Source organism: Meriones unguiculatus, chromosome 2 (assembly GCF_030254825.1).
Source record: "Meriones unguiculatus strain TT.TT164.6M chromosome 2, Bangor_MerUng_6.1, whole genome shotgun sequence".
Lineage (NCBI taxonomy): Eukaryota > Metazoa > Chordata > Mammalia > Rodentia > Muridae > Meriones > Meriones unguiculatus.
The window spans coordinates 23,503,824-23,531,740 of record NC_083350.1 but is presented as its reverse complement, the minus strand read 5'-3'; the positions used below and the strand labels follow the sequence as shown (position 1 = coordinate 23,531,740).

Genomic DNA, 27,917 nt, shown 5'->3' with positions numbered 1-27,917 from the left:
GAAGATCAGAAGTGCAGCTCTGGCACAAAGACCTCCTGCCCCATCCTCAAACCTCTCTGCACCCCTGGGAGCAAAGGGCGGGGAGAAAGGGAGCCTTCAGAGTCATCTCACTTTAATAATAAACTAGCCTTTGCATTGTGGGAGGCCATGGTTGAGAAAATCGCCAGAGTGCATTTGAGACTACAGTTTATGAGGCTTAGGTGGGTGGCTCGAGGTGACTAATTTGTAGGGAGCTTCGAGAAGACAACTTACGGGCCCCATGTCTTGTCCCCTGGGCTGCTGCCTTCTCATCTGAACAAATTCATGCAGGAAGTACTGAGAATCATCAGTTGATCAAGTTTAAGAAAATGCCCTCTTGCCTTTTAAAAGAGCAACAGAGTCTTGCCACACGGCACACACCTTTAATTCAAGCACTCGAGGAACAGAGGCAGTTGGAGCTCCGTGAGTTTGAGGCCGGCCCTGCCTACATGGTGAGTTCCAGGGCAGCCAGTGCTACACAGTGAGGCACTGTCTTAAAAACAAACAAAAGAAGGCAATTTAAGCTTTGATGCCAAGTTAGTAGGGCTCCTGGCGGTTTCGCGACAATCAAATAGCGTGGGGCATAAAAAGTGTCTTTTGTTACTGAATGCCATTTTCCATTCCCACCCTCACCCCTTGCTATTTCTAACACTTTTTTTTTTTAAAGTAGTAAAACTCCTTGCAGCAACTACAAGGAAAAAAAGGGCGGCCGGGGGGGGGGGGGGGAGATAATTAGAACAGTTGGCCTGGGTGGGAGAGGGTGGTAATTTGAGCAATGGCTTACTTTGACAAGAACATTAGGCAGCAGGGTGAGGGAGGGGCTGTGGAGGATGGAGAGACAGCCTAAATCACCCCTCCCCTTGGCATGCCATCCTGGATACCCGTGTATTTCTTCCGAGGCATATCCTTCTACAGCTGCCGAAGATGGAGGAGGCAGAGAATGACTCAGAAGGCAGGCGTCTGGCATCATTGGCCAGGTGCCTCTGACTCAGACCTGAGATGGCAGACTCCATCCTACCAAACTGGCTCCAGTGCTTCTACTTGGGCTGACTGATATCCCAGTCATTCAGTACATGCCATCATCCTAGTGTTCCCTTGAAGAATGGCTCTCATCGCTCCCTGCCAGGTACCAGCAGACCTGGGTCCAGAGTTTCTGCAGGTGCTTGTCACCTTGAGCTGCTGCTGGTCCCGCAATCCTCAGGGTGTAGGCATCAACTTGAACCTGACAACCGGGAGCTGAACCCACCTGAGGCTGTATCTGCTTATGTGCTCCCTGCACTCCCAGAGGGAGCAAGAGGCGAGAAGGTCATAGATTAACTGAGCTTGGGGTTGGTGGACCTGAGTTCAAGTTCTAGCTTTGTTAGCTCATAGCCTGCTGTGTTGGGCAAGTTGGTTGTAAACTCAAAATTATCTCTTATCTAATAAACATATTTTATAAGAATGTAATTGATACTGAATAGACAGGTACATTCAGCTGATAACAGAATTGCCTCTGTTTTGCTAACTAATTCTACTCAAAAAGCCCACAGGGAGGTGCTCAAGGGTTCTAAGATAGTTAATCTGCTGCTCTGGTAATCATGACTGCATACTACAGATCTGATTGGTTCTGAGGACTGTCATTCATCCTTGAATCCTTAATGGAGGCAGATCATTTAGTGCACCAAGGAGAGCTGAAACAGCTACAAGTGAGAGTTCTTTAATGTTTATTTCTGATTATCTCACCCGAGAGGAGTGAGGGAATTATTAAGAAATGGTACGTGATGTCAGCCTGTGTTTATGGAGTTTTACAAGGAAAATACACATGCCAATTTCCCCATAGGAAAAGGAGAAATAAAGTAATACTGTATTTTTGGTTTAAAACATAATAATGAAAATGTAAAACAAAATAAACTGAAGGAAATACTTTATGAGGCCCTAGATCAGCAGTTTTCATATATTTACATTACAATTCATAACAGTAAGAAATTACAGTTATGAAGTAGCAAGGAAATAATTTTGTGGCTGGGGGTTACCACAATGTGAGAAATTTTGTACTGAAATGGTTGAGGCACGAGGAAGGTGAAGAATCACAGGCTAGACAAATGGAGGAATCTTTGATTTTTACCCCTTGCAAAGCTGGACGTTCCTAGCTAGGGGCAGCAGAGCTGCTAGCATTTCATTTCTGTTCCTTTCTGTGGGTCGCCGGAGGAAATGGGCTCACAAGGGTGAAGGGCCTGGATCTGAGGTCACAGTACAGCTGGAGATGGGGAAATAAAGTGCTGCAAAGACAGGGCAGAGCTGGGGAGAGACTGGGTCCCACATGGGGCTGGAGACTCTCTGGGGGGCTGGATGGTATTTTGAAACCTCATTTGATGCTCACAGCTTCCTTTATGAGATCATATAAGTCTGACAAAACACGGAATACCAGCAGCAACAAAACTCACTTAAGAATGAACTCCAGCCTCACCTTGCTGCCTCACTGAGAGGCTGAGAGTGTGCCCCATCTACAGACATGGGGGGGGGCTGGGAGGATGGGCCTCTCCCCATCTTTTAAATGTATACTGTTCCAACCAGGTGCTGTCTCAACAGCTTGCAACACCATGTTTAGCAGGTGGTCATTCGCTCCTCTGTTTCTTTAGGGAATTTGGGAGCTCTTCTATCAAGCTTATTAGGGGCCTTCTGACCGCCCAGTTTGCCAGAGGAGCTGTTGGTAGAAGCTTGACCCTGATGGATTCTGCACTGGGATCAAGTATTAGAGGTTGAAGTTCTGAATAGGGCAGTTGGCAATTGCCTGGTGGTTCAGCCTGCAAAATCACCATGATTCAACACACATGAATTATTTGGCTTGAAATGTAGGACTTAATAGTATTGCATGAAAAATTGCTTCAGTTCTAATTGTTATTTTAAATATAATTTCTCCAAGCTTAGTCTAACCCAGGCCCTCCCATTCCAGGTTGTGCCAATTGTGTGGTATTGTAAAGTAATTTCTTGGCAGCTCTTCCACAGCTTTCCTCACCACCCCATCCCTTTGTCTCAGCTGCCAACTCCCTCAGCCATTTCCTGGGAACCAGCTGGTAGGGAAGTAGGAAATAGTCACTCTCCCTCCTTTCCTCCAAATCCACTCCCCCACCCAGTCTCTGTGACAGACACCTGCTGTGACCTCTCCTCCCTCACTACCTCCATTCCCAGGACACTTTCCTCCCTCCTGTGGACTCTCTCAAGCCCCCACACTCTAGCCCATTCCTAGTCTTAAGTATGAGCTCCCAATACTTAGAAACACATTCCACCAGACCCCCAAGCCAATATCTTAGAAGCATTCTCTAACAGGAAACTCACAGCCACCACACCATTCTCAGAACCTGAGAGAGCAACAGAAACCAATGAACTGAATGCCCACGCAACAGAGATAAGATTAGATATCAGTGCCCAGAATTACAATCACCCCAAACCCAGATACCTAGATGCAGGCAGAATAAAAACACAATCAGTAAAAGCCAGTATATCTCCACTAAATATACAACAACTCTACTCTAGTAGGCCTTGAGAAGTGCAATATAGCTGAAGCAGAAGACAAGGACTTCAAAATAGCCTTAATGAATATATTAGAGGTCCTTAAGAAGATATGAATAAATCCATTAATAAGATGTATGAAAATACAAACAGTAGAATAAAATGGAGAAAACAGTTCAAGCCATGAAAGTGGAAACAATCAATTAAAAAAAACAAACTGAGGGAAAACTGGAAATGAAAAATTTAGGAACTCGAAAAAGAACCTTAGGGATCAGCCTCACCAACAGAATGCAAGAGATAGAATTAAAAAAATCTCAGGCACTGACGAGAAGATAGAAGAAATGGATATCTCTGATAACAGAAATGTTAAGTCTAAAACTATCCAGGCACAAAAACATCTAGGAAATCAGGGACCCCTTGAAAAGGCCAAATCTATAAATAATAAGAATAGAGGAAGGAGAAAAAAGTATTTTCAACAAAATGATAGAAGAAAATTTCCCTAATCTAAAGGAGATGCCTATAAAGGTATAAGAAATATTCAAAACACCAAATAGATTGGACCAGAAAAGAAAATCCCCTCAGCACACAATAATCAAAACATTAAATGCACAGAACAAAGAGAAGGAAAAAGACCAATTAATATTTAAATGCAGAAATACTAGAATAACACCTTAGAGTCAATGGCCTGTAAAGCCAGAAGAGCCTGGATGAATGTTCTACAAACTCTAAGAGACCACAGATGCCACCCTAGACTACTATACCCAAGAAGATGTTCAATCACAAAGATAGAGAAAAGATATTTCACCATAAAATTAAATTTAGTAGTATCTAACTACAACCCAGCTCTACAGAAGGTACTAGAAGGAAAACTTCTAACTAAAGGTTCATCACACACAAGAAAACACAGCAAATCAAATAGAGAAAACACACACGCATACCACCACCATCACCACGACTACCACCGTAACAGGAACCAACAAACCCTGCTTGTTGATGGTTCTCAATATCAATGCTCTCAATTCTCTAATAACAAGATGCAGATTAACAGACTAAATGTGAAAACAGGATCCTTCCTTCTGCTGTATCCAAGAAACACACCTTGACATCAAGGATAGATATCATCTGAGGGTAAAAGGTTGAAAAAAGATATTCTAAGTAAATGGACCCAAGAAGCCAGCTAGTGTAGCATTTTAGTATCTGACTGACAACATAGACTTCAAACTAAAACTAATCAGAAGAGATAGGGAAGGGCACTATACTCATCGAAGAAAAATCCACCAAGGGGTTACAAATCTTAAACATTTATACACCAACCACCCAGGTACATAAAAGTAACACCACTACAGCTAAAATCACATATCAACTCTCACACAGTGATAGCGGGAGACTTTAATACCTCACTCATTGAACATAGAGAACTCGAGTCCGTGCCTACCAGAGATACAGAGCCCCAGATGGACATCTCTTGTCATCAAGTAAAGTTTTCAGTACCAGCCACGTGTTCCATTTAATCAAAGTGTTGTCCAAAGGGGTCTCATAGGAACCCACAAATAGCCCAGGTCCCATTCCTAACCTAGAAGCTAGCTCCAATTGATAGCCACTTACAAATGAAATATTAGTTCTCCCCAAGGGAGTCTCCCTGGGGAAACAAACCACTCTTACAAGTAGCCTCCAGGGGCAGCAGTAGATGGTAAACAGGAAGCAAACCCAATGGAACATCTTTGGAGGTTATTTTCTCTTAATGTTGTCTAGGGCATTTTAAAAACCGTACAGATCCTTTGCATAGATATTACGGCTTCCAGTTGTGTGTTTTATGGGATCCCTGTGTGGGGGAATGTGTGTCTCTGTGTCTGTACTGTTTCTTTTTGCTTTTTCTTGGGCTCTTTTTCTTCTGTCTCTTAGTTTTTCCTATTCTGATTTGTTTTGGTTTTTTTTGTTATCTTATTTTATTATTATTCCTTAAAGGCCTGCTTGTTTTCTAACCAGAGACAGAAAGGAGGTGGATCTGGGTTCAGGAAGACATAGAAAGGAACTGGAAGGAGTTTGGGGATGAGAAACTGTAATCAGAATATATTGCATGAAAAAAAATCTATTTTCAGTAAAAGAAAAAAAAAGATCAAGTCATCTTTCTATGGACCTCTGGTTCGGCACCCATCAAAGTTTTACCGTGTGGCTCTCATGGTACCTTCTGACTTCAGCATTTCATCATGTATTTTGTGTTGTATGAGATTAGAAATGAGTTTAGCCTTTGTAGAGGAAGATCTGATTTTTAAAGTCCGTGTTCTTTGTCTAGCTAATCCAGCTGGTAGGAATTTTATCTTAGAGATCCTTGACTTAAACACACATACTACTACCACCACCATCAGAAGCCAACCTTGGAAATAAATAAATCAGAGGGGAGGGACCAGTGTAAAATGGACACACACCAGGCTCCCAACATTGAACCTGCATCCAGACAGATTTGGGTGAAAGGTCATTTATATGTAATTTGGGACTTTGCGGGAATTTGTGTGTGTTACTCATGTGACTGAAAACAAAACAAACAAACAAACAAAAAAAAAAACAAAAAACAAAAAACAAAAAAACAAGAGCTGAGCCTGACCCTGTTTGGAAGTTGCAGTTGCTTCTGGAATGATCAGGGTCTAGTAAAGACAGAGATCACCACAGTACCTTCAAAAGAGTTATTTTAAGTGAAACTGGCAGTGGATTACCTATCAAGGGGCAAAAAGAGGACTTTACAGGAACCGTAGACACAGAAGCAATCACTACTGGCACTGAGGCAGAACACCAAGAACAAACCTGGGACAGGCTTGCCTCCGAGTGACGGACGAGATGCTATGTTGTGCCTGCTGTACGGTAGAAATGTCTGAGGTGTGGCAAGCTGGGGTGGTACACTGGTATCCTTTCCGTTGCTGTGATGAAACACCATCTGTTCAAGAGCAACTGAGAGGAGGAGGAGATTTATTCGGCTTACTTTTCAGGTTACAATCCATCACCGAGGGAAGTTATGACAGGATCTAAAGCAGGAATCAGTAAGGAATTCTGCTTGCTGACTTACTCATGGGCTATGCTCAGCCTGGCTTTTACATTCAGCCCAGATCACCTGTCCGTGAATGGACCATCCACAGTGGGTGGGTCCCTCCTGCATCAATTATCCCTCGAGACAAACTCTTAGAGACATCCCGACAGGCCAACCTGATTATTAAATTTATTTTTTTTGAGATTTATTTATGTGTTTGGGTGTTTTGCCTGAATATATTTCTGTGCACCACGGCATGTGCCTGATGTCTGCGGAAGCCAAAGAGAGCATCAGATTCCCTGGAACTGTAGTTAGAAATGGTTGTTAGCCACCATGTGAGTGCTGGGAACTGAACCCAGGCCCTCTGCAAAGCAACCAGTGCTTTTAGCCACCGAGATATCTCTCTAGGCCCATAAGCCTGATTATCTTTAATTTCTCAACTGAGACATTTTTTTCAGGCAATTCTAGGCTGTGTTGGGTTGAGGCTGTCAAACATGACAGCAAGAGGAGATTGCCCATTGGGGTTTCAGTGAGACTCACCCAGAAGCCTGCTGAGGTACTGATAAAACTCAGTGGCAGGCAGTCTGTGGAATAAATATGTCATTACAACTTGCTGGAGGCTGAACAGCACACAGACTTCTGCCTGCCCCTGGAGCTATACCCTAGGAACAAAAACTAAACTAAATTTCATGACAAGGAGGGAAATCTCTCTCATCCTTCCACTGGCAAAGTATTGTGCCAGCTGGCATAGGAGAAATGTTTCCAGGGTTCAGATCTTTATCACACAGCAGGGCAAGAAAGGGTAGATTTGGACAGATGACAAGAACTGGTAATGGGCACAAGCCACAGGTTTGCCCCCGGAGCTCACAGTATACATTTGAACTTCTAGACAACAATGAAAGGACGCTGTACTTGCTAAGAAGACACAACTAGCCTTTCTGTAAGGGCTGCTCCTACTTTCTCCTGAATGAGGACACGTGTGTAGGTGTGTGCATGTGCCTGCAGGCGTGGGCTGTGGCAAGTGTTTACTAAAAGAGGCCGACAGATTGGAAGCAACAACAAATATCAAACACATGCTGGAAGTAACATGTAGATACGTTAATAACATCTGTGTGCAGTTTTGAGTGCTCTTCTGGGTCAGCTGATGGTCAGTAGATTAACTTCTTCCCTTCTTCTGTTAAAAGTAACCCTCATGCCTTTCCCATACCATATTTTTTCTGTGCTGTTCAATAAATATAGAGCAATGCTCCATTTCAGGGACAGGCATCAGACACATACAAAAGACTAACAGACATGCCACAGCCCACAAAGTGCAGACAGATGGAAGACAGAGGGAGAGATGTGGAGAATTCAAATTAGGGCTCTTTCTTGGCATCATTCCTCTAAGAGGAAGTCTCCTTTTTCATTTCCTAATGTGACACTGATACATTGTTATTTCTCAATTAACCTTTTCTTTTGACCACAGAAGAGTCAAAAGGCATCCTGTTACCCTTAGTCCTGTCATGCAGCAGCAATCCAATTTTTCTCTTGGTAATCAGGCTCAATGATTCCAGCCATTTTAATGCTTTCTAGTTTGGAGGTAGAAGGAATTACAAGGGACTGGAAAGCTAGTTACTTCATCTGGTGTGTCCCCTCTGGAAGCATTCCTCTGTGAGGAAGATCTCCAAACAGTGGAACTTAAGCTGTCAAAGTTAGTGGTTATATGTCTCTGGTATGAGAAAGATGTAGGCATTCACTTGGGATAGGAATGTTTTTGTGGTTTTGCCTATTTTGAGAGGTCTTTCCACATGCCTTCTTCAAAACGTCCTTGTCCCTTCGTGATCCCTCCCTTTCTCACCCAATTTAAGGATTATTGTTGCCTCTTGCATCTGGCATTTCCTCTTTACAGCTCTGCTCAGTGGGAAGATTTTCCTCTCAGGAGTCTCCATAGGGCTGTGTTAGGCCAGCTATGATGTAGCCTGAGTTTTGCCTTTTCTTTCTTCCAGAGCTGTACATGGAGTAATCCTTGGAGAGAAATGAAGGCGTGGATTAAAAGAAAGGAGGCAACTCACCAAGGAGCCCCTCACCTATCATTCAAGTCACCTATCCCCTCCGGAGCTGCCTGGGGTGTAGTTTCTCGGATAACATTTCCACTCCAGGGCACTTAGCTGCTGTATCCACCCAATCTCACGACCACATGGGACATTAAATAGCAGATGGGAATCTTGGGCTTCATGGTGATCTGAGGTCCTTCTGTGTGAAGGGCTCTTACAGGCCCAAGCATGGGCGCTGGCAGGCCTTTCCCTCTCCCCTTTCCTCTCCTTGCTCAACAGTTAGATTACCGTCTGGAAGCTAGGCTCCAAGGGCCATTCCCTTATTTGGCTACTGATTCATTTCTGAGACTTAACTTCAAGGTCCAGCTATCAAAACACACCAAGGTCCAGCACTCAGAACTCATTATTTGGCTACGCTGGCTAACAAGTCCAATCAGGAGTTACCAACTCATCCTACCACTGACTTCCTCTTTTTCTCCTTAAAATCCACTCTGCAAAAACACCTGCTGCTGTCTTTGTCCAACTGGGAGACAATCGGGTAATAAATCTCCTTTGTACTGAGAATCTGGTGTCTGGGAGTGTTCTACGCCAACTCTGAGGCTATTTCAACTGTGGGCTTGGCTTAAACAGGCTCTCATAAGGATCAGGGACAATATAGAAGCTGCTTCTCAAAACGAATGTAGTTTTCTCCAATGTCCTAAAAGCCTGCCTTTATTTGATGCTTGCTAGTTTTCTCATGGCCTTCCTATCTACCAGCAACACTTTGACATAATGTGGAGTGGGTTGCATCCTGAGGTCAAGATGCAGATACTGTACGGTTTAGCTATGTCTACCCCTGGTAGAACCTACATTTCAATAGGGCAAAGATCTTTGTTTTCTTCTTCAGTGTTTTTCAAGTACCTAGAATACCATCAGGTGCATTGTAGATGCTTGGTAAAGATTTGCACATAAATGAATTTTTAAAAAGGATAAGTGAGTGAGTGAATGAGTGAATGAACGATAACCTAGGATCAGAACTCTGGAAATTCTGGACTTGGAATTTGAGGCCTATTCCACACTCTACCATTTAACTGTGGCTATGGAATGGGCCCTTTCTGGGCCCGGGCTTCATCATGTTTAAAATGAGATGGTTACTTATTCATTCAGTGAATCTTCTCTTTGATAATATCTATAGTCACCTCCCTCCCAGATGCTCCTTTGCAATAGAGCTATTCTTTCACACCGCACAACCCTATTTCAAAACTCCCGCCTTTCACAGACCCCGCCCATCCTGCATGCCCATCTTTAGGTCCCGCCCTGATTTCTCACACTCCGCCCTCAGGGCAGAAGCCCCACCTTTCCTATCTGCAGTCATCCAATGGCCAAGATACACGGCTAGGTGAAAGTGAGGGAGTTTTAGGTGTCCGGCTGGCGCCTGACCAGAGTCTTGGAGTTCTGTTCTTTTCAAGCAGTCACGTCTCCGAGTTTCCACCTACACACGAGGCTCACCGGCTACCTCACATTCTCCTTAGAAGGGTCAGCTGAGGCTTCTCAGCCCGCTCGCCACGCTCCCCAGGAGCCCTGGGTCTTCACTGGCCAAGGCTCTCCGCTCGGAGCATTCTGGAAGTTGTAGTTCTTCTTTTCTAAGTTCTTCCAGGACTTATGGGTGAGCTGATCCTCACGAGACTACGATTCCCAGAAGCCCACGCTAGACTCTGGTCACGTGGCCCCAAGGATGCGAGCTGGTGGGCGGGGCCGGCCGGTGCTCCGCAGCTCTGTGTGACAGACTGAACCGGCCGGCCGCCTGGGCCCCCAGAGACCCCGCCATGGTTCGCGCGGGCGCCGTGGGGACGCATCTCCCCACGTCCAGCCTGGACATCTTTGGGGACTTGAGGAAGATGAACAAACGACAGGTAACAGAGGCTCGGGTTGGGGGGCGCGCCCGTTTCCCCGGGACCCGCTGCGGCTGCTGTAGTTGGGGCTTCCCCGGTGAGGCTCGCTCGAGCAAGGGCAGCTTCCTGTGACCGGAGCTCCCTGTCTCCCAGAGGCCCTGGGTTCAGATCTTCCCAGACCCACGTGTGGGCAAGTGTTTGCATTCCTGCATTAACTAGAGCAAATTGGGTAGGGGATGCAGGAAGGGGAGCGCAGTGAATGTCACTTGCGCTTGCGGGAGTGAAGAGAGATGGCTGGAGCGAGAGTGACAGCTGTCTGCGCGTTTTGAGGGCCATTCAGTGAAAAGGGAACCGTTTTCCCTGTGGCGCTCCAGAGGCCTGGCTGCGCGCTGTTGCAAGTGCCTGAGAGGCAGGCAGAGGGGAAGGGAAGAACTTTCTTATCGTGGGAGCTGTTCAGGGATACCTCCCAAAGGGCTTTCTTCCGAGTTGGGAGGCTGGTTTTGTGGGGGCGTGCATCGGGACTCAGTGATGCCCCTGCGTCCTAGGTGGTGCGCGGTCATCGTAGGCTGAACCAGCATTCATGAAAGGATTGCAGAAGTTTCTTCTAACTTTTCCATTCCGTCCTTCTTGCAGCGCCGTCTGTATGGAAGGCCATTAGTGTTGGGGGTCTTTGGAAAGCTGGGTTTCATTTTTCACTGCTCTGTAAGAAAGAGCACACAAGTCTCCTTTTGCGCCCCCCACCCCGCCTCACCTCTTTAACTGTGTGTCATCATTTCCTCCATCAGCCGGGAAAAGTATGATTGGCCAAGCTTATAGACACCGTGGTGCCCCAGTATCTTCATAGCTAGCCAATACAATTACCGATGGTGACACACTGTAATAAGAGAAGTAAGGTCTTTCTTGAAGAGGTTTTGATTTGTCTTTGAACTTGGTGTTTTCATGATTTGGATGGCGCCCAGAGATATTTGTTCCACGACGCAGAGAATGAGAGAGCCCATAAATCCTTCTCAGACCTCCTCCTTCTTTCCCATCTTCCTTTTGCCCTCTCCCTTCTTCTTTTTCTCTCCTCCCCTCATCTTTTAACCCCCCCCCCCCCGTAGAACTTCAGAAATATGCAACCATATGGGACAGTTTGGTGATGGGAATTTCCTGAAGTGCTTGAGATCTGGTTGTGTCTAGCTGTGCTGATGAACTTCTATGGTCCCTGTGGCTATGAGAAATTTTAGTGGGGAATATCTCTAGCTTTGAACAGCAGTTAACTGATGCCCTGAGGGTGGACGCTGTTCAAAGGAAGGGCAGCTTCATTTTAAATTTAGGTTATTGGATAAAGTTTTGAAATGTTTAGTACAGATTACTAATGGCTGTCATTGCAAACTATCAGAGAAGGCCTCAGATGAGTTTATCAGTCCCTCAACCAGTTTGCCCATTGGATCACTTCAGTTGGTAGCTTGTTTTGTTGCACGTTTTGCTGGTTTACTAATTAAAATTCAGAAACTCAGTTTCTGTACTGCTCTTTAATAGTTGGGGGAAAAAAACCTTTTGTCTTTTTGTTTGCTTCTCATTCTTTTCCCCTCCTAATAGGATTCTGTGACACCTTGTCAGGCCTTGAAGCAGGGACCCCTTGCTCTGCTGCCCCCACTTACTAAATAAGAGCCATATGCAAGACAAGGGCTCTTTGTTTCTGCAGTGAGGAAGAGAGGAAGTAGTACAGTGACTGGTGTTTTTGCTGCTCTGTGGCCAGAATATCTGGTCCTAAATGTTTGCTTAAAACTCCTCGCAAGTTGCTGATTGCAGTTGCTGGGTGTGGGCTTACTTTAAAGCTCTGCTGGGTTCGTTATTTGGCGGGCCAAAAGAGGAACGACACCAGGCGCCATGCAAATGTGATGGGGTATATTTGGAAGCGGTTCAGCTTGTCTGTACTTTGGTCAGAATTATGTTTCTAGATTCCTGGTTGCCAAACCTGCACTCAGATTTGTGGATACCTTAAAGGTAGGGTTTCAGAAGTCTGACCCGTGGTTTTGCGGTGAGTTCCGTTGTCAGGTTTTTGTGTTTGGCTCTCTCATTAGCCCTTACCGAAGCAAGTGTTTTTAAGGAATTGATATTGTTCCCTCATAATGGTTTGTTCTCAAACACAGAGAATCATACTGGAAAATGTGCTCTTAGCTCAGAGTCTATTAAATAAGAGGTAAGAGTTACTAACTTGCTCTTTGGCAAGATGGAGACTGGTGGTCTGAAAACCTATCAAAAATTGGCAGTCCTTATTTAAAATTATGGTTTGGGACTTTCCCAACCAGATCTGTAGTTCATAGTGAAACAGTTGTTCTCACACACTGTCCTCCAAGTGAAACAGAGCAGGTGGGGAAGGTTTGTAGTGAATGACATCTGCGCTGTGGTGCGTAGTACGCCTCTTTTTTTCTCTTCTGGGAAGATTGTGCTAGTTTCATAATGTGCAAAGGGATACAATAGCTAAGTGGTTAAACCTGGCAGGTGGCGTTAGTATTGAATTAGCTCTCTTTTTCTCCTTTCATATTGATTGCACTGTGTTGGAACACAGTCCAAGAATGGAGTCGTGCGAGAATTCTGAGTGCTTGTGAGAAAACTCCAACAAGATAAGAGCCTTGTGACCTCGGTTGTTTCAAAACACAGACTTGCCCATCGTATTTTTGTGCTCCTCCTGGGTGTAGCAGATAGGAGTGAGTTTACTTCAGCTGTTGTTAAGCGTATGCCGCTCTGTTTTTGCCACATGTGGCTTGTCCTTGTGATTCTTCTTAACCCTCAGAGTATGCTCTGGTAAAGTTGGCTATTGCATGGGGCTTCAGTCGTCTTGCTTTTAGGCTCCCACTTTTCCAGGTTCACGCTGCCAACTAGAGTGGTGAACAGCATCAAACTACCAAAGCTACTTCAAATTTCTTTTTACATCCTGCTTTCCATTGACTATTAATGATCACCTCTTTTTTAACCAGGTGGTAATGTTTGCAAGAGACATTTTTGAGCTCTGCTACTCCTTTGTTACGTCATCTCAACACATTTTCACGTTTTATTACTCCTGAAGGTGATTATTTTTATGCCATATATTAGATTTTGGAATGAGTCCATGCTCACCATAGGACTTTTGAAGAAGTGTTTTAGGGTTTCTGTTGCTGTGATGCAACACCATCATGCTCAAAAGCAACTTGAGGAGGAAAGAGCTTATTTCATCTTACAACTTGTAGTACAAAATCTAGGGAAGTCAGAGCAAACACTTGGAGTCAGGAACTGAAGCAGAAGCCCTGAGAGGTGCTGCTTCCTGGCTTGCTGCCCATGGCTTCCTCAGCTTGCTTCCTTACACCACCTAGGACCACCAGCCCAAGGGTAGCACTGCCCACAGAGCACTGGGTCCACCCCCTGCATCAATCATCACTGAAGAAAATTCACCACAGGCTTGCCCACAGGCCAGTCTAGTTGGGAACACTTTCTCCATCAATGTTCTCTCCTTCCTAATGACTCTAGCTTGCATCAAGTTGACATAAAACTATCCAGCACAAGAAGAAGATCAGTGCTTGGGGCTGAAAAGATGGCTCAGTCTGGAAAGTGCTGGCTTTACTGAGTTTGACCCCGACTCTTCAGAAATCCATGAAGGAAAAAAAAAAAAAAAAAAAAGACCAGTGATGTGTGGGGCTGGGGAAATAGAGACAGGAAGATCCCTGAGGCTTCCTGGCCAGCCAGTCTACCTGAGGCTAGTAAGCAACCCTGTTTCAAAAAAAATCAAGATGGATGGTGTCTTATTACTGTGAAGAGGCACCATGACCATAGCAACTCTTATAAAGGAAAACATTTAATTAGGGTTTTCTTGCAGTTCAGAGGTTTCATGGCTGGAAGCATGGAAGCACACAGGCAGTCATGATGCTGGACAGGTAGCCAAGGGTTCTGCATCTAGATCAGCAGGAAGAGAGACACTCAGCCTGGCTTGAGCATTTGATCTGACCCTCAAACCCCATCCCCTGTGACAAACTTCCTCCAACAAGGCCACACCTACACTAACAAGGTCACACTTCCTAATAGTGCCACTCCCTGTGACCTTATGGGGGCCATTTTCATTCAAACCACCACAGATGACATCCTGAGGAATGGCATGGCATCTGAGGTTGATCTCTGGCTTCCACACACATGAGGACCTGCACACACACACACACACACACACACAGAGAGAGAGAGAGAGAGAGAATCAATGACTTATAATTCTACTATCCTAAGATCACCTCTGGGTGTACCTTGGACCACCTCCTGTGCTTACAGTTTGCCTGAGTTGTAACTGCAGTTGGCATAATTTATGCCTAGTGTTTGATACTGAAGTTCTTTACTTATTATTTGAAATTGTGAGGCAATCTGTCATTTTCTACCTTTTCCTCATTATTAGAAATAAGACTGCTATAAATATCTCTGGACCCTAATTTCCTGTCTGTCTTTGTTTTAGATTGAATTCCTAGAAGCAGTAACCCTGGGCTGATGGTAATCTCTTGGTATTAATGCCAGTTGAGAGTGCTTACATCAACTTGCGTTCTCACACAGTGCAGCCTTTGGTACTAGTCTTGAGTCTTAGCATTAAAAGAACTGAAACTTTACATTTGCTGGGAAGGTGGGAGGGTCATGAACTTAAACCTTTCAAATGTTTACTTGCTGCTTATATTTCCTCATGGGAAATTTCCAGCTTTAAGTGTTTACCTTTTGTTGGCATTCTAGTTTCCATTAAAGCTGATTTGTTTGCATCCAGTGTGTGTTAAAGGAGTCATTATTTAGCAAACTGAACGCTGACTGTTGCCAGACCTGTGTCGAGTATTGAGAATACAGTTCTGAACAAGGTGGAGAATGATCCCTGCTATTGTGAAATTCACAGTCTGGCGTGAAAGGCAAGCGAGTGAGTAGATGTATAACTGGTGGTGATAGATGCTGCAAGGAGACACAGGCTGCAGCGAGACCATGGGACAGGAAGGCGAGGCTGGCCTGCAACAAAGCCTGGCACGATCCTTTGCCAGCTTTTATAAAGTTCAGTTGGCACATAGCCATGTACATCCTTTTAGATCTTGTCTGTGGCTACTTTTCCAATCTAATGGCAGAGTTAAGTGGCTTTGATAGTTTTTATGTAGCCTATGAGCTTAAACTGTTTACTATTTGGCCCTTTAAATAGAAAGTTTGCTGACTCTTGGTCTCATCCATTGGGGAAGGCTTCCCTTGGGCACTGATTTTACAAGTGGGACTTGAGAATGGGAGGGTTTTGGGTATGACAAGAGTCTAGGGAAGAAACTTTCTGGGCAGAGCAAACCCCTGGGTGAAGGGCTTGAAGGAGAAAGACATGTCTACTGTTTGAAGCACTAGTAGATAGCACAAGTATGGCCATGCATCGTGAGTTTTACCAGCTAGAACTGGGGAGTGAGGGCATCTGTCAGGCAGGGCATCTGAAGCCACATTAAGAGAGTGGGCTGCAACTGAAGGGCTTATGCGCGAACAGGAGTGGCCAGGTGACACCGAAGGCGAGTGTGAATGTGGAGCACATTAGACTTGTAGGAGGCTCTTACGTGACCCAGTGTTGGTGACTTGGATAAAAGTCATGGTAGTGGAGCTACTTTGCTTGTCAGAGAAGGTAAGGTCAGCTCTGACGTGACATATTTGAGTTACTGTAAAGATTCACCCTAATTCCAGGCAGTTGGGGATCTCAGCCCTGGGAGGGGTTAGCCTGATGGTGCTGATGGCAGCATTGGAAGGTTCAGGTGGAGGAGGAACTGTTTGGAGGATAAAATGTTCAGAGAGTGGATGGAGTTTTTGCCTCAGACGGCAGCTCCTTTGAGACCTTTGGCTGTGTAGGGAAAGGGATGCCAAAGGTGGAAGAAGGTGTGATATGGAAGAAGAGTTCAGGGTGGAGTGACTTAAGCTTATCAGATGGGACAGTTGTGGAACAGTGGGCTGAGCCTGCCCACTCACTCCCCCATGTACCCACCCACCCACCAGAATCTCTCAGCTGACGCCTAGGGAACATGGACGCTGGCATCGTTTCCTGACATGGACTCGGGTGGACTGCTCTCCCATGCGATTCCAATGTGTAGTCATTGTTGAGAACCAGTACTAGAGCACGGTGGCTCTTGGACTGTGGCCACAGGCTAGCAGCTTCAGTGTCGCCTGGGAACTTGTTTAAAGTGCGTTTCTCAGGCCTGCCAGATGATTGCAGTATGTGTTTGAGAGCTGCTGCTCTGGAGGGTGGTACACACTCAGAAGTCAGGGCCTTGGAAAACCACGCAGCCCGTGCCCATGGGTCTTTCTGGGTGTCTTTGCTTGCATTTCTGCAGGCCATATGCATTTTAAAAACTGCATCTTCATGTATATTAAACTGTGTTTTAAAAATAGACACTTATTAACTGTGCAGCTTTATGTGGTACAGCGTGAAGTTTCAGTCATGCTTACATTGTATAATGATCAAACCACAGTGATCAGCATGTTCCTCACATCAAACATTTATCATTCATTTGTGGCACAGCTATACAATCTTGTCATTCATTATCAACATATGCAGTACCCCCGACTGTGCTAGAACACCAGAACCCAAACCAGTCCACTTCTCCACATACTATTCCAGTTAAAGTTAAGTTTGAATATTTGAGGAAATGATGTTTAGACCCATGTGATCTGGCTTCTGTCCCACCTACTTCAAAAGGAAGTATGCAAGGCTGACCGGTCCTTAAGGGGGGGTCATCTACCCTAGCTAACCTCACTAATTCTGAAACACACTAAAAGGAGATGTTTAGTCGCCAACTCTTTCAAGATACGGAGTTCATGCAAGGGAACAAGATTGCCCAGGTCTCAGAAGCTGGAAGAAAGAGGGAAAAATGTTAACTGAAGTAGCCTGAGAAAGTAAAAATGTTGAGAGGCACTGGGGAAGCTGAGAAAAGACACTGTCTCACGAGACCCAATTGGTTGTAGCAGATGTCTTTATAAACAAAGGAGAGAAAAGAGGGCAGGCCGAAGTACATCTCCTTTTCCTGAGAGTTGAGACTTGTGAGGTACCCAGTTCTACCCAGTCCACTGAAGAGGCTTCCTCTCCCAGATGGAAGACTGAAATTGTATCCCCTGCATAGATAAACAGGGAGTATATGGAATAAAGGCCTGCGGAGGGGGTAGACACTCTTGTGCTCATGCTGTGTGCCAAGGACTGAAAGCTAAGGTGAGGGGCAGAAGTCCTCAAAGAACAGCCCTTGCCTGTCAGTGTGTTCAGATATCTAGAGACTGTGGAGCCAGAGAGGAGAGATCACTGAATTAAAGATACAGCCTTGAAATGCTTTCCATTCCAGGGCAGCTGGTCCAAGGGAAGGGAAGAATGTTGCTGAAGCTGAGGGATCCAGGCTTGAGTTAGCAGGGTCCATGGTTCTGAAAGTCATCCCGACACTTACAGGGCTTGGGCTAGGAAGACTGAGTTAGGCAGGAACCAAAGTCAGGGGCCTTCTGCAGAGCAGGAAGGGCAGGGCCTGAGCTCTCATCTCTTGAGTAGTGTTAAGAAGGGTAACTGTAGTTTGTGTGGCCTCATGAAGGATGGAGGGCATTCCTGTTGGAAGGGAGTCGGGATGTGAACAGGCATTGGTTTGCCCTTTGGTCCGCGGGGGTTGGCAGGTATGACAGGCAGCTGTGGCAGGGAAGAGTCCGTACCTCGGCACACGTGTACGTGTGCCGCAGTGAAGGAGCAGGCTGAGCCCTGTAGGTGGGGGGAAACTTCTGAGGTGGGTCTGGGATGCTCAGCCTTACTCCTTGCTAACAGCAGCCATGACCTGTTGACTTCTGTGACTCCTCTGCCTGTGCTTTTAACCAGATATTTACCGTTCACCTTTTGAAGTATTTATGAATCATGTAAATATACAGGCATTTTAAAGTTTGGTTTCTCAACTTTTAACTGGTAAGTTTTTTGTTTTGTTTTGTTTTTGTTATTGTTTTGTTTCTCAGATGCAGAGGCCTATCGCTTTGGGCCCTGTAGTATTGCTTAGCTTCCAGTTGAGACTGTCTTTAGTCTTGGGCTATCGTGCAGGTTAGGTGAAGTTACTTAAGATGCATCAGACTCTCAGTGTGAGAACATGGGCTGTACAACCAGCTGATGCTAAGTTGCGTCTGTTCCAAGGTGGAATGGAAGCTGCCAGTGTTTGAATTCTGGTAGGATAAATGTTTAGTGTTTGAGGTGCTGGGAAACCCCAGAGCTACTACTTTCTTGGGGGAAGTCTTCAGGCCATTTGAAGCCAAGTGCTCAGATTTGGGAGGCAGCATGCAGGTGCTTGGGATGCTGTGTCCAGCATGCCTAAGGTCATTACACTGTCGGCGGCAATGCAGCTGCTTTGTGACACCGGGTGCTGAGGGTGAGGAGGCTGTAGCTATCACTTAGGCAGAGTCCATGGCTGATCAAGCCCACAGACAGCTGTTCCCCTTTCTTCTCACTGACTGGGAGGGGATATTTGAACAGCATATCCTGTGGCTAAAAGTTTAAGTAGTACCTGCCCTAAGATCCAGTCTTATCAAACGAGCACCCCCAAGCCCTGCTGTGTGACTATGGAATATCTTGCAGTCAGTGTTCACTTTGGTTTGGCCTTTTCTGTTCCAGCTCTACTACCAGGTTTTAAACTTCGCCATGATCGTGTCTTCTGCACTCATGATATGGAAAGGCTTAATTGTTCTCACAGGCAGCGAGAGTCCCATTGTGGTGGTACTGAGGTAGGTCCTGATCCTGACCCTCATCCTGCCACACTGCTTCCCTGGGATCAAGGAGCCAGGGTGCCCTGTGTGACAGCCGTGAGTTTAAGATTTTAATTGAATAATCTACTCAAGACTTTTTACTGATGGCTATTGAGATTGTTTTCTTTTCTGGTGCTTATTGAAAATATGTTATCTTTTTTGACATTTTTTAAATTTTAACTTTTATTAATTACACTTTATTCACTTTGTATCCCTTCATAATCCCCTCTCTGCTCCCCTCCCAATCCCACCTTCCCCCTTCTCCACTCATGCCCCTCCCCAAGTCCACTGATAAGGGAGGTCTTCCTCTCCTTCCTTCTGATCCTAGTCTATCAGATCTCATCAGGAGTGGCTGCACTGTCATCCTCTGTGGCCTGGTAAGGCTGCTCCCCCGTTAGGGGGAGGTGATCAAAGAGCAGACCAATCAGTCTATGTCAGAGGCAGTCCCTGTTCCCATTACTATGGAACCCACTTGGACACTGAACTGCCATGGGCTACATCTGTGCAGGGGTTCTAGGTTATCTCCATGCATGGTACTTGGTTGGAGTATGAGTCTCTGGAAAGACCCCTGTGTTCAAATTTTTTGGTTCTGTTGCTCTCCTCTCTCAGAGGAGCTCCTGTCCTCTCCAGATCTTACTATTTCCTACTTCTTTCATAAGATTCCATGCACTCTGCCCAACAGTTGGCCATAAGTCTCAGCATCCGCTTTGATAGTCTGCAGGGCAGAGCCTTTCAGAGGCCCTCTGTGGCAGATATGTTATCTTTTTAAAGGATGTTTTAGTGCAGTGGTTCTCAGCCTCCCTAAGGCTGCAGCCCTTTAGTACAGTTCCTCATGTTGTGGTGACCCCAGCCATAAATTATTTTTGTTGCTACTTATAACTATAATTTTGCTACTGTTATGAATTGTTAATATAAATATTTGTGTTTTCTGATGGTCTTAGGTGACCCCTATGAAAGGGTCATTGGACCCCCAAAAGAGTCACAACCCACAGGTTGAGAACCTCTGTTTTAGAGCTCGTTGATACTTTTAGTATACTAGTACAGCAGTTCGGTAGAGTGGAATAATGCATTGTTTGTAGATAAATTGACCTTTATACTAGATTAAAATGTTAAGCCATACCAATAGGAGGGGTGTGTCCCTCCAGTGTCCAGCAATTGTCAGGAGATGACAATGGCCTCACGCTCCTGTTGTGCTTATGAAAATGTATCTGCTTTAGAAGTGTGAATGCTGTCAACTTCATGCAGCCGTAAAGTTATTCAGGGAGAAATCTTCAATCCATTTGAAACCAAATAGCCCTGTTTGGCAGCCAGCAGGTGCATCAGGGTGCTTTGTCCCATGTGTCTGACATCATTAAGTGTCACTGTTGGTAGCAACAGAGCCTTTTTGTTGGGGCAGAAGGGTAGCTATTGTGGTCACTTGATCAGAGTCAGAGCTGACCAGCTGAGGAGTCAAGGCCACAGTACTCCCAAACTTTGTGCTGGGCTCTGCTGCCAGACCAGAGGGCTGCAGCTGTGTCTGTACTTCCCCAGGCCACCTTTGTGTGACGGACCGAGGAGTGGACTTGCACTTCTCATAGTGGATGTCTGAGGAAGGTGGAGCAAAGGGGTCCTTGACTTGTCAGTGTTTCAGGAATGCCCTGGGTCCTGGGATGCAGTAGGAGTGAGGAGGGTACCAGGCTTCCGAGCCCTGCTTCAACTGCAGTAGCTCCACTTAGGTACTTAGGTGGGTATACTTCTGCACAGAGGCTGTTTGCGAGAATGATTTTTTTTAAAATTATTATTATTATTATTATTATTATTATTATTATTAGAAAGCTTAGGAAGTCATTCTATGGTAAAGCAAGCACATAGCATGTTCAAGGTCTGAGTTTTATCTTTTGCAAGGAAACAGGAGAAAGAAAGGAGAAATAAAGAAACCAAGCTCTTTTGGGAAGAAAGGGCTAGGGATGTATCTCAGTGGCAGAGCATATGTGTAGCACGCATAAATTGGGTTCCATCTTCTGATGAGAGAGGGAGAGGAGGAATCTAGATGTGTCCTCTCATGAAGAATCTGAGGCCCCCTGAGGTCGTCACAAGAATTTCAAGATTACTTTCGTAGAGCAACACTGGGTCTAAGATCACCAGGCTCCCTTCAGGTCATACATGTGCACACAGACACTTCTGTGCATTTCTTAAAAAAACAAACAAACAAACAAACAAACAAACAAAAAACAAAGCCAAAAGTGTCCCTAATAAAGTTTTAAAGCATCTGGTTTGAAGTCATAAGCTGGTAAAGTCCCTGTGCTGCTGGGGGGAAGGGGGTCTCCAGTCATGGGAGAAGACACCTACAAGTTGATGCCACTAAACTTTGAGAATTGCTGGACTTCAGTGTCCCCTCTCAGCCTGGGGCTTTGGGAGGTGGTGTCTTTTGTCACAACCGAGATATTTCTAATACTGCATTTTCCCTGGTAGCCTTGGGAAATTTGTTGAGGCAATGAAGGTGAAGGCATCGATAGGGAAAACAGGCATTTTAGCTGTTGTTCTGTAAAAGAAAAACAAAAGTCAGAAGTGCAAGTCACCTTCAGAGGAGGACACGGTACGGTCTATGTTGGGGCAAATTTGTTTTACCCTGCTGTTTTCTCTCTTTCTCTCCCTTAGTCAACTCTTACTCAGCCCTTTCCCCTTCTTATTCATCTCTCCTGGCTAGCATTCCCTGTCTGAGTCTGTATGCATAGCGCTTTGTTTCACTTTAACATAGAGCCCTTGCAGGTGCTTAATGACAGGTCAGCTTAGCTGTATATCTCCTCCCTGCCTTCTCTGCTGGGAAGCTTGTGGGTACCAGCACTGGGTGGCTGGAAGGAGGCCCAGCTTCATGAACCATACTCCCCTGTAAAGGCCCGAGGCCTTCAGTCAGCCTGCTTTTTCCTCCTTCCCAATGAACAGCTGTTGCCAGCTCGCCCTTGGTCGCCCAGCTCCTATGAAGTCGTATTTGTAGCTTTCATTCTTTCCCTATGCAGTACGTTCTAACTTTCAATTCCCAGCAGATTGCAGTTTACTTTGAATACATCAGAGATTTTGGCATAGGTTTGAACTGTTACCAGGAAGATTGTATTGTCTTCCAACAGTAATATCTGTTGGCATTGGGCTCTTGTAGAACATGGTCAAAAGGTTGATGCTTCAAGAAGCAAAACTGGGGTTCAGTGTGCTTTAGGTCAGGGCCTGATCTCTAAACTATATTCATTTGTCTGCTTCTCCTTCCTTGAAAACACCCTGCAGTGTTGTGGCTGCTGAGGCTGGGCCGTGAAATGAAGGGATCGCCCTAGATGTTAACCAGAACTAACAGCGTGCAGCTCCGAGCTAAATGTATCTGTGGAGGTGGGACTTTTTTTTTAAGGCCATAAGTAGGCAGCTTTTATTTCAGAGTTGACACTATTCTTGGTTCAGCTCCAATGCAGGACTTGTTCAAGGAGTGAGAAGCAGACAATGGAATAATAGGCCGAGAGATGGACCTGCTAGTGCCCTTTCCAAGCATAAGCCAAAATAGAAACCATGTCCTCAGTGGTCATTTCTTCATCCGAGGGGGTGGGGGAGCCCCAGGCTTGGTGGCAGCACCTTTGTGGACTTGGATTCAGCTGTGGCTGGGAGCTTAACTTTTGCTACCCTGTGGATATTGAGTGCCACTGATGGTGACTTTGTGTTTCTTTCCAGTGGCAGTATGGAGCCGGCCTTTCACAGGGGAGATCTGCTGTTCCTCACAAATTTCCGGGAGGACCCCATCAGAGCTGGTGAAATAGTTGTTTTTAAAGTTGAAGGAAGAGACATTCCGATAGTTCACAGAGTAATCAAGGTTCATGAAAAGTAAAGAGGCTTTACTTGCTTTTATTGTGGTATTGTAAATTTCAGTAGATGGTTTGAAAGATCAGTGAGAAAATCGAAAAGAGCCAGATTTGTTCTTGTTTTGCTGTTTATTAACTAGGCGACTTTGCACCAGTGATTGGGCTCCATCTGTGGACTGGGAGTGACACTGTAACTCCTAGGGTGATTATGAGAGCTAAGTGAGATAATGTTTACCAAAACCCATAAGAAAACGAAACAAAACAAACAAACGCAGACTGCTGCACAAACGCAAGAGGCGTGTTATATTGGCTGTTGGAAGGAGTCTCAGACACTCACGCTCTAACCCGACTGATTGCTTCGATACCAGAAATTTCTTTTGACATATAATAGAGCTAGTTGTTTCTCTGTGTCACTTTGGCCAAAGTGGCATTTTTTAGTAGCAACTTCAGCTCTTGCCAGGTAAAATATCTTTTCCCAAGGCATCTCATGGTTGGTCACAACATGTCCTGTATTAGTCCTTTCCCAGTGGCCAGCCACGCCTTCCCCTTAGGTAGCAGTGATGATTTAAGACCTTAATAACATCTGGGCTTTGGAATGAAGGCATTTAATTCTAGCTCAGATACAGAAAGTTCTCCTGTGAGAGTGAGAGATTTATATTTTATATTCTTGTTGTGTACCCTTACCTTTGTGCAGCTCTTCTGTTAGCAGTCCACGTATATAGTTTATGAAATTAAATTTGGATGTGTATGTCTATCTTTTAAAAGATGGTGGACTTTTCACCATGGGTGCAGGGAGAGAGAATGAGAATGAGAGACTGAGAGTTTGAGTGTGACTCGTGGTATTGGATACTCAGCCATTCACTGCTTCCAGGTCCACACAAAATATTCACTTTATTCCACTGACTTTTAGACTAATCCAGATTCAGTACAAACTGCTCAGACACAGGCATTGTTTGAGTGGTTACATGCCATCTGCTGGCCAGCCTCCTGAGGGAGAAGCCATCCTGAGGGATGGTACGACAGGACTTTCACGTCATTTGCAAATCATTTCTAAAGATGAAAACAGGTTCAGAGTTGAGACAGTGATGGCTTTTTGCTGTAACTTCCACAAACTGACACAGAAGATGTTTGCCCTCTTGAGTCTATACAATCACAACTACAGATCAACTTGCTCCTTTAGACAGGGTTTCAGATGCTTGCAGGCTTTGCGCCTCTAGCCTCATTCTAACAGTGCCTGTTTTCATTTGTCCCTTTGAAAGACGCCTCTTTATAATAACAGAGCACTACAGGTTTGCGTTTCCCGTACCAGGTTTACAGTGAGTGCCCATTTAGAACACTCAGTGTATCCCGCCTGTCTGCTGACTGTGTTTGTCTGATGCCATTCCTGACTGTTTCCCTGCAAATGGGATTTTATCGCACTGTGCTTAGTGGTGAAGGAAGTAAAGCATTAACAGTTCTGCATTTGGTAAGCTTGAGGTCAGTTGAAAAGCACAGCCACATTTAAATTGCATTATTCACAAGTCAGTGTGGTTTGGGCAAGTTCATATGTAGACTGAGAAACAGTAAGAGCTATCCTAACAGACTTTTCCATGAAGACTAAAAAGGGATAATACCAGTTCAAGTGAAGGTCATTAATTCAGCCTTATCTGATTCTGATAGAGTCAGACTCGAGGGAGGGCAACTTCTGAAGTAAGTATGAAAAAGTTCATTGCCAATTCCACTTTGGAGTGCCACAAATCTGGACAGGACCTAATCCCATGATCTTACCTATTGATGAATGACCCTAATACTCCTATTTTTGGATTAAAAAAATAAGTACCAGCCCTGTTCTCAGTGCAGGGATGTCTGAGTGAGGAGTGATACTGTGTACTCATGGCCTGTTGTTGCCTTCCCATTGCCCTGGTTTGCTTTGTGCTTTGGTTGTCAGGGTTACTTGAATGTTTTGGAATTTAAGTCCATGAAATGGTCATTAGACCTGTGCTTCAGCTGGGTGGTTATCTGTAAGCAATCAACTCAGACCAAAGAGAGGTCAAGTCTTCCTCAACCGCTTTCTGAGTGCTTGTGTCTGGGTTAAACTAATATGTTTTTAATGATGCCCCGCTGAAAATGATTTCTGAGAGGACGTCATTTTGCTTTCCAGAGATAATGGAGACATCAAGTTTCTGACTAAAGGAGATAATAATGAAGTTGACGATAGAGGCTTGTACAAAGAAGGCCAGAACTGGCTGGAGAAGAAGGACGTGGTAGGAAGAGCACGAGGGTGAGGATGAACTTGTTGTTACACAGAAGCTCCAGAAACCAGGAAAGCACTTAAAAATGAAGACACCAAGCTTGTGAGACAATAGAGTCATTTGTCACAAGCCTGGCACATCAGCAGTGTTGTAAGCAGGTCTCAGCTGTGCTTTGAAGATAACAAAACCTAAGCCTGGGTTATACCTGTCTTCAGAAACACACGTTCAAGGCTGGAGTGAGGGCCCAGTGGTTTAGAGCACTGGCTGCCCAGCACTTTCATGGAGGCTTTAGTTCTGGGGAATCTGACACCCTCTTCTGGCCGCCTATGGCACTGTACACATTGGCACAGACATACAAACAGGCAAAACACTCATACATGTAAAATAAAATGTATTTTTTTAATGAAGAAAATTTAAAGATATCCAAGGAACCAAAAGCTATAACTGAATTGGAATGCATTACCTATATCCCAGGTTTAATTCTGTTAAAAAACACACCTTCACCTAAAGATTAGTTATTTGGGGGTTTTAAATGCCAATGACTAAAATCCTCCAAGAGATGTACTCTGCTTAACATTTCAGTGATAGACTTGTGCACATATAACACATAGTTTTAACTGGATGCATTGAGTCTTTATACCCAAGAGTATGTGGAAGTAGCTTTTGGTGTCAAATCTACATCTTTACTTTTTTAAGTGGCTAACTGCTGTTCTGTCTGCATCCATAATTTTGTGCGCAGGCATCTTGGAATACTTTTTATTCCTTTAGACCTTTGGATTATTTTCTGTTTGCTTGTCACAATTAGAAAGCTTTGTGGTACATTTTTTAATGTATGATTATTTCAAGAGTTAAGTATGATTGACACTGTGTAGAATGCATGCACATTTAAAAAAAATTAGTGAAGGAGATGCTGCCCCTCTCTGAGTGACCTGTTTCTAAGTGTTAATATTTGACTGTTAGGAAGGTCTACTTGCTGCCTCTGTTTCACTAGCCACACACAGCAGGACAGACGGCTCCTGTGTATAAGGGCTGTCTTAATTAATCGGGTGGTGACACAGGACTCTTGCTAAGCCTCCACCCACCTTCCTCTGTTGTACTTCCACTCTAGTGTCTGCAGGGAAGGGACTTCCTGCTAGCCAGTCCTGTGTTTCTGGTGCTAATGAAGGCCACAGCCAGGAGAGGGCCAGAAACCGCTGATGGTTGGCTGGAAGCTGCCCTAGATGTGGCTCCTGCTTCTCGCGGCACACACGGTGGGCACAGCGCACATCTTGATTCTGATCCTGTGGCCAGTCACTCCCTGGCTCTGACCCGTCCTCTGGGACCACGGTTGTATTTGAGTCTGAGCTACAGGATCCACCTCTGTCTTCACTCCTCAGTAAACTCATTCGCTAGATCTGAAAAGCACTGAAATGAAAAATCATGATAATTATTTAAATTCCAGGTGGTTTTCTGTGTTCTTTAGGCATTATCTGTTGTCTGGTTTCTTTTCAGGTCCTATAAAGCTTGTTTTTGAAGCTCTTTCCAGGAGCCATTTTTATTTAGGCCACCTTTCTTCCTAGAAACAAAATCAACTAGATTTGTGAAAGTTGCTTATTCTACTTGAGCAAATGGTTCAACTAATTATTTTTTTGGTACCAAGTACAGCCAGAGAGCTTTGCTGCTCAAACCCTGTACCTGCTTAAACCTGCCTGGCCTTTAGTGTGCATAGGATCTGCTGCTCAAGCCTTGAGAAAGGAGTGAGCCCTGGCCTTAGCCCTGGGAAGACTAGTGTCTTGAGGCTGAGAGAGCAGTAAATGCGGTATCATCATATAATAAACACATTTTATATTTCTTGCTTTTCATTCCCACAATTTAGGTTCTTACCTTATGTTGGTATGGTCACCATTATAATGAACGACTATCCAAAATTCAAGGTAAGGATTTGTGTGTGTGTGTGTTCACGTAAATTTTAAACACTGGAGTGTTTACCTGTGCAGCTGCAGATAGGAAGTCACCAGAAAATGTTTTGCCATTGATTTTTCTGTAGAGCACTTGTAGTCACCTACAAATTAACATAATAAGCGAAATTATTAACATTTAAATCAGTTATGCAAAACAGCTACTTTTATATACTTGTTCTGAAATGGTGCATATAGGGTATTGATTATTATGGAGAAATTTTAACAAAATCATTTGAAGTAGCATCAAAACCTTGGTTGCATTTATCAACCAACTTCAGTAGAAATGACATTTCTATTTTTAAAAAATCACTTGAAAGACAATAGGAAGCCTACAAAGGAATAAGGTCTGCATTGGCTGTGTCTGTCAGGTACTTGACCCCAAGTCATCAGTATATTTTTGGTCTTCATTCAGTGCGCATTGAACAAAGAACAAGGCATGTGGGAGAGAGGTCATCTTTTGAGTCTGTTCTCAGCCCAGCATTGAGCAGGCTTCATCTGAATACATTGATAAGCCCTAGTTTATTTGTAGACCTCATGATGTTTTCCATTGTGCTTTCTCTACAGTATGCTCTTTTGGCTGTGATGGGCGCATATGTGTTACTAAAACGTGAATCCTAACATGCGAAGCAGTTCCTGGGACCAGATTGAAATGAATTCTGTTGAAAAAGAGAAAAGCTAATATATTTGAAATGTTCCACTTTCTGTACAAAGGGAAACCAGGTGGAGACGTTTTTGTCTTGTCTAAATAAATGATTCCCCAGTAAA

The 27,917-nt window shown here is 44.7% G+C and overlaps 1 protein-coding gene and 1 pseudogene across 1 annotated transcript; one reads left to right on the top strand and one right to left on the bottom strand.

Moving 5' to 3' along the window:
- The window catches only part of LOC110546629 (large ribosomal subunit protein eL13-like), a 26,950-nt pseudogene extending 16,584 nt beyond the window's left edge, over window positions 1-10,366 (bottom strand).
- On the top strand, window positions 10,277-27,917 carry Sec11c (SEC11 homolog C, signal peptidase complex subunit). The gene is made up of 6 exons (XM_021633568.2): window positions 10,277-10,451; window positions 19,036-19,145; window positions 22,854-23,003; window positions 25,122-25,241; window positions 27,068-27,125; window positions 27,717-27,917. Exons 1-6 carry the CDS (start codon window positions 10,365-10,367, stop codon window positions 27,768-27,770), a joined length of 579 nt encoding a protein of 192 aa, XP_021489243.1. The 5' UTR covers window positions 10,277-10,364; the 3' UTR covers window positions 27,771-27,917.

Coding starts and splice junctions, on each gene's coding strand:
- Sec11c (XM_021633568.2), top strand. CDS start 10,365: ATGGTTCGCGCGGGCGCCGTGGGGACGCATCTCCCCACGTCCAGCCTG. Junction 23,004..25,121: donor GTAATCAAGGTTCATGAAAA/GTAAAGAGGCTT, acceptor TTTGCTTTCCAG/AGATAATGGAGACATCAAGT. Junction 25,242..27,067: donor GTGGTAGGAAGAGCACGAGG/GTGAGGATGAAC, acceptor CCCACAATTTAG/GTTCTTACCTTATGTTGGTA.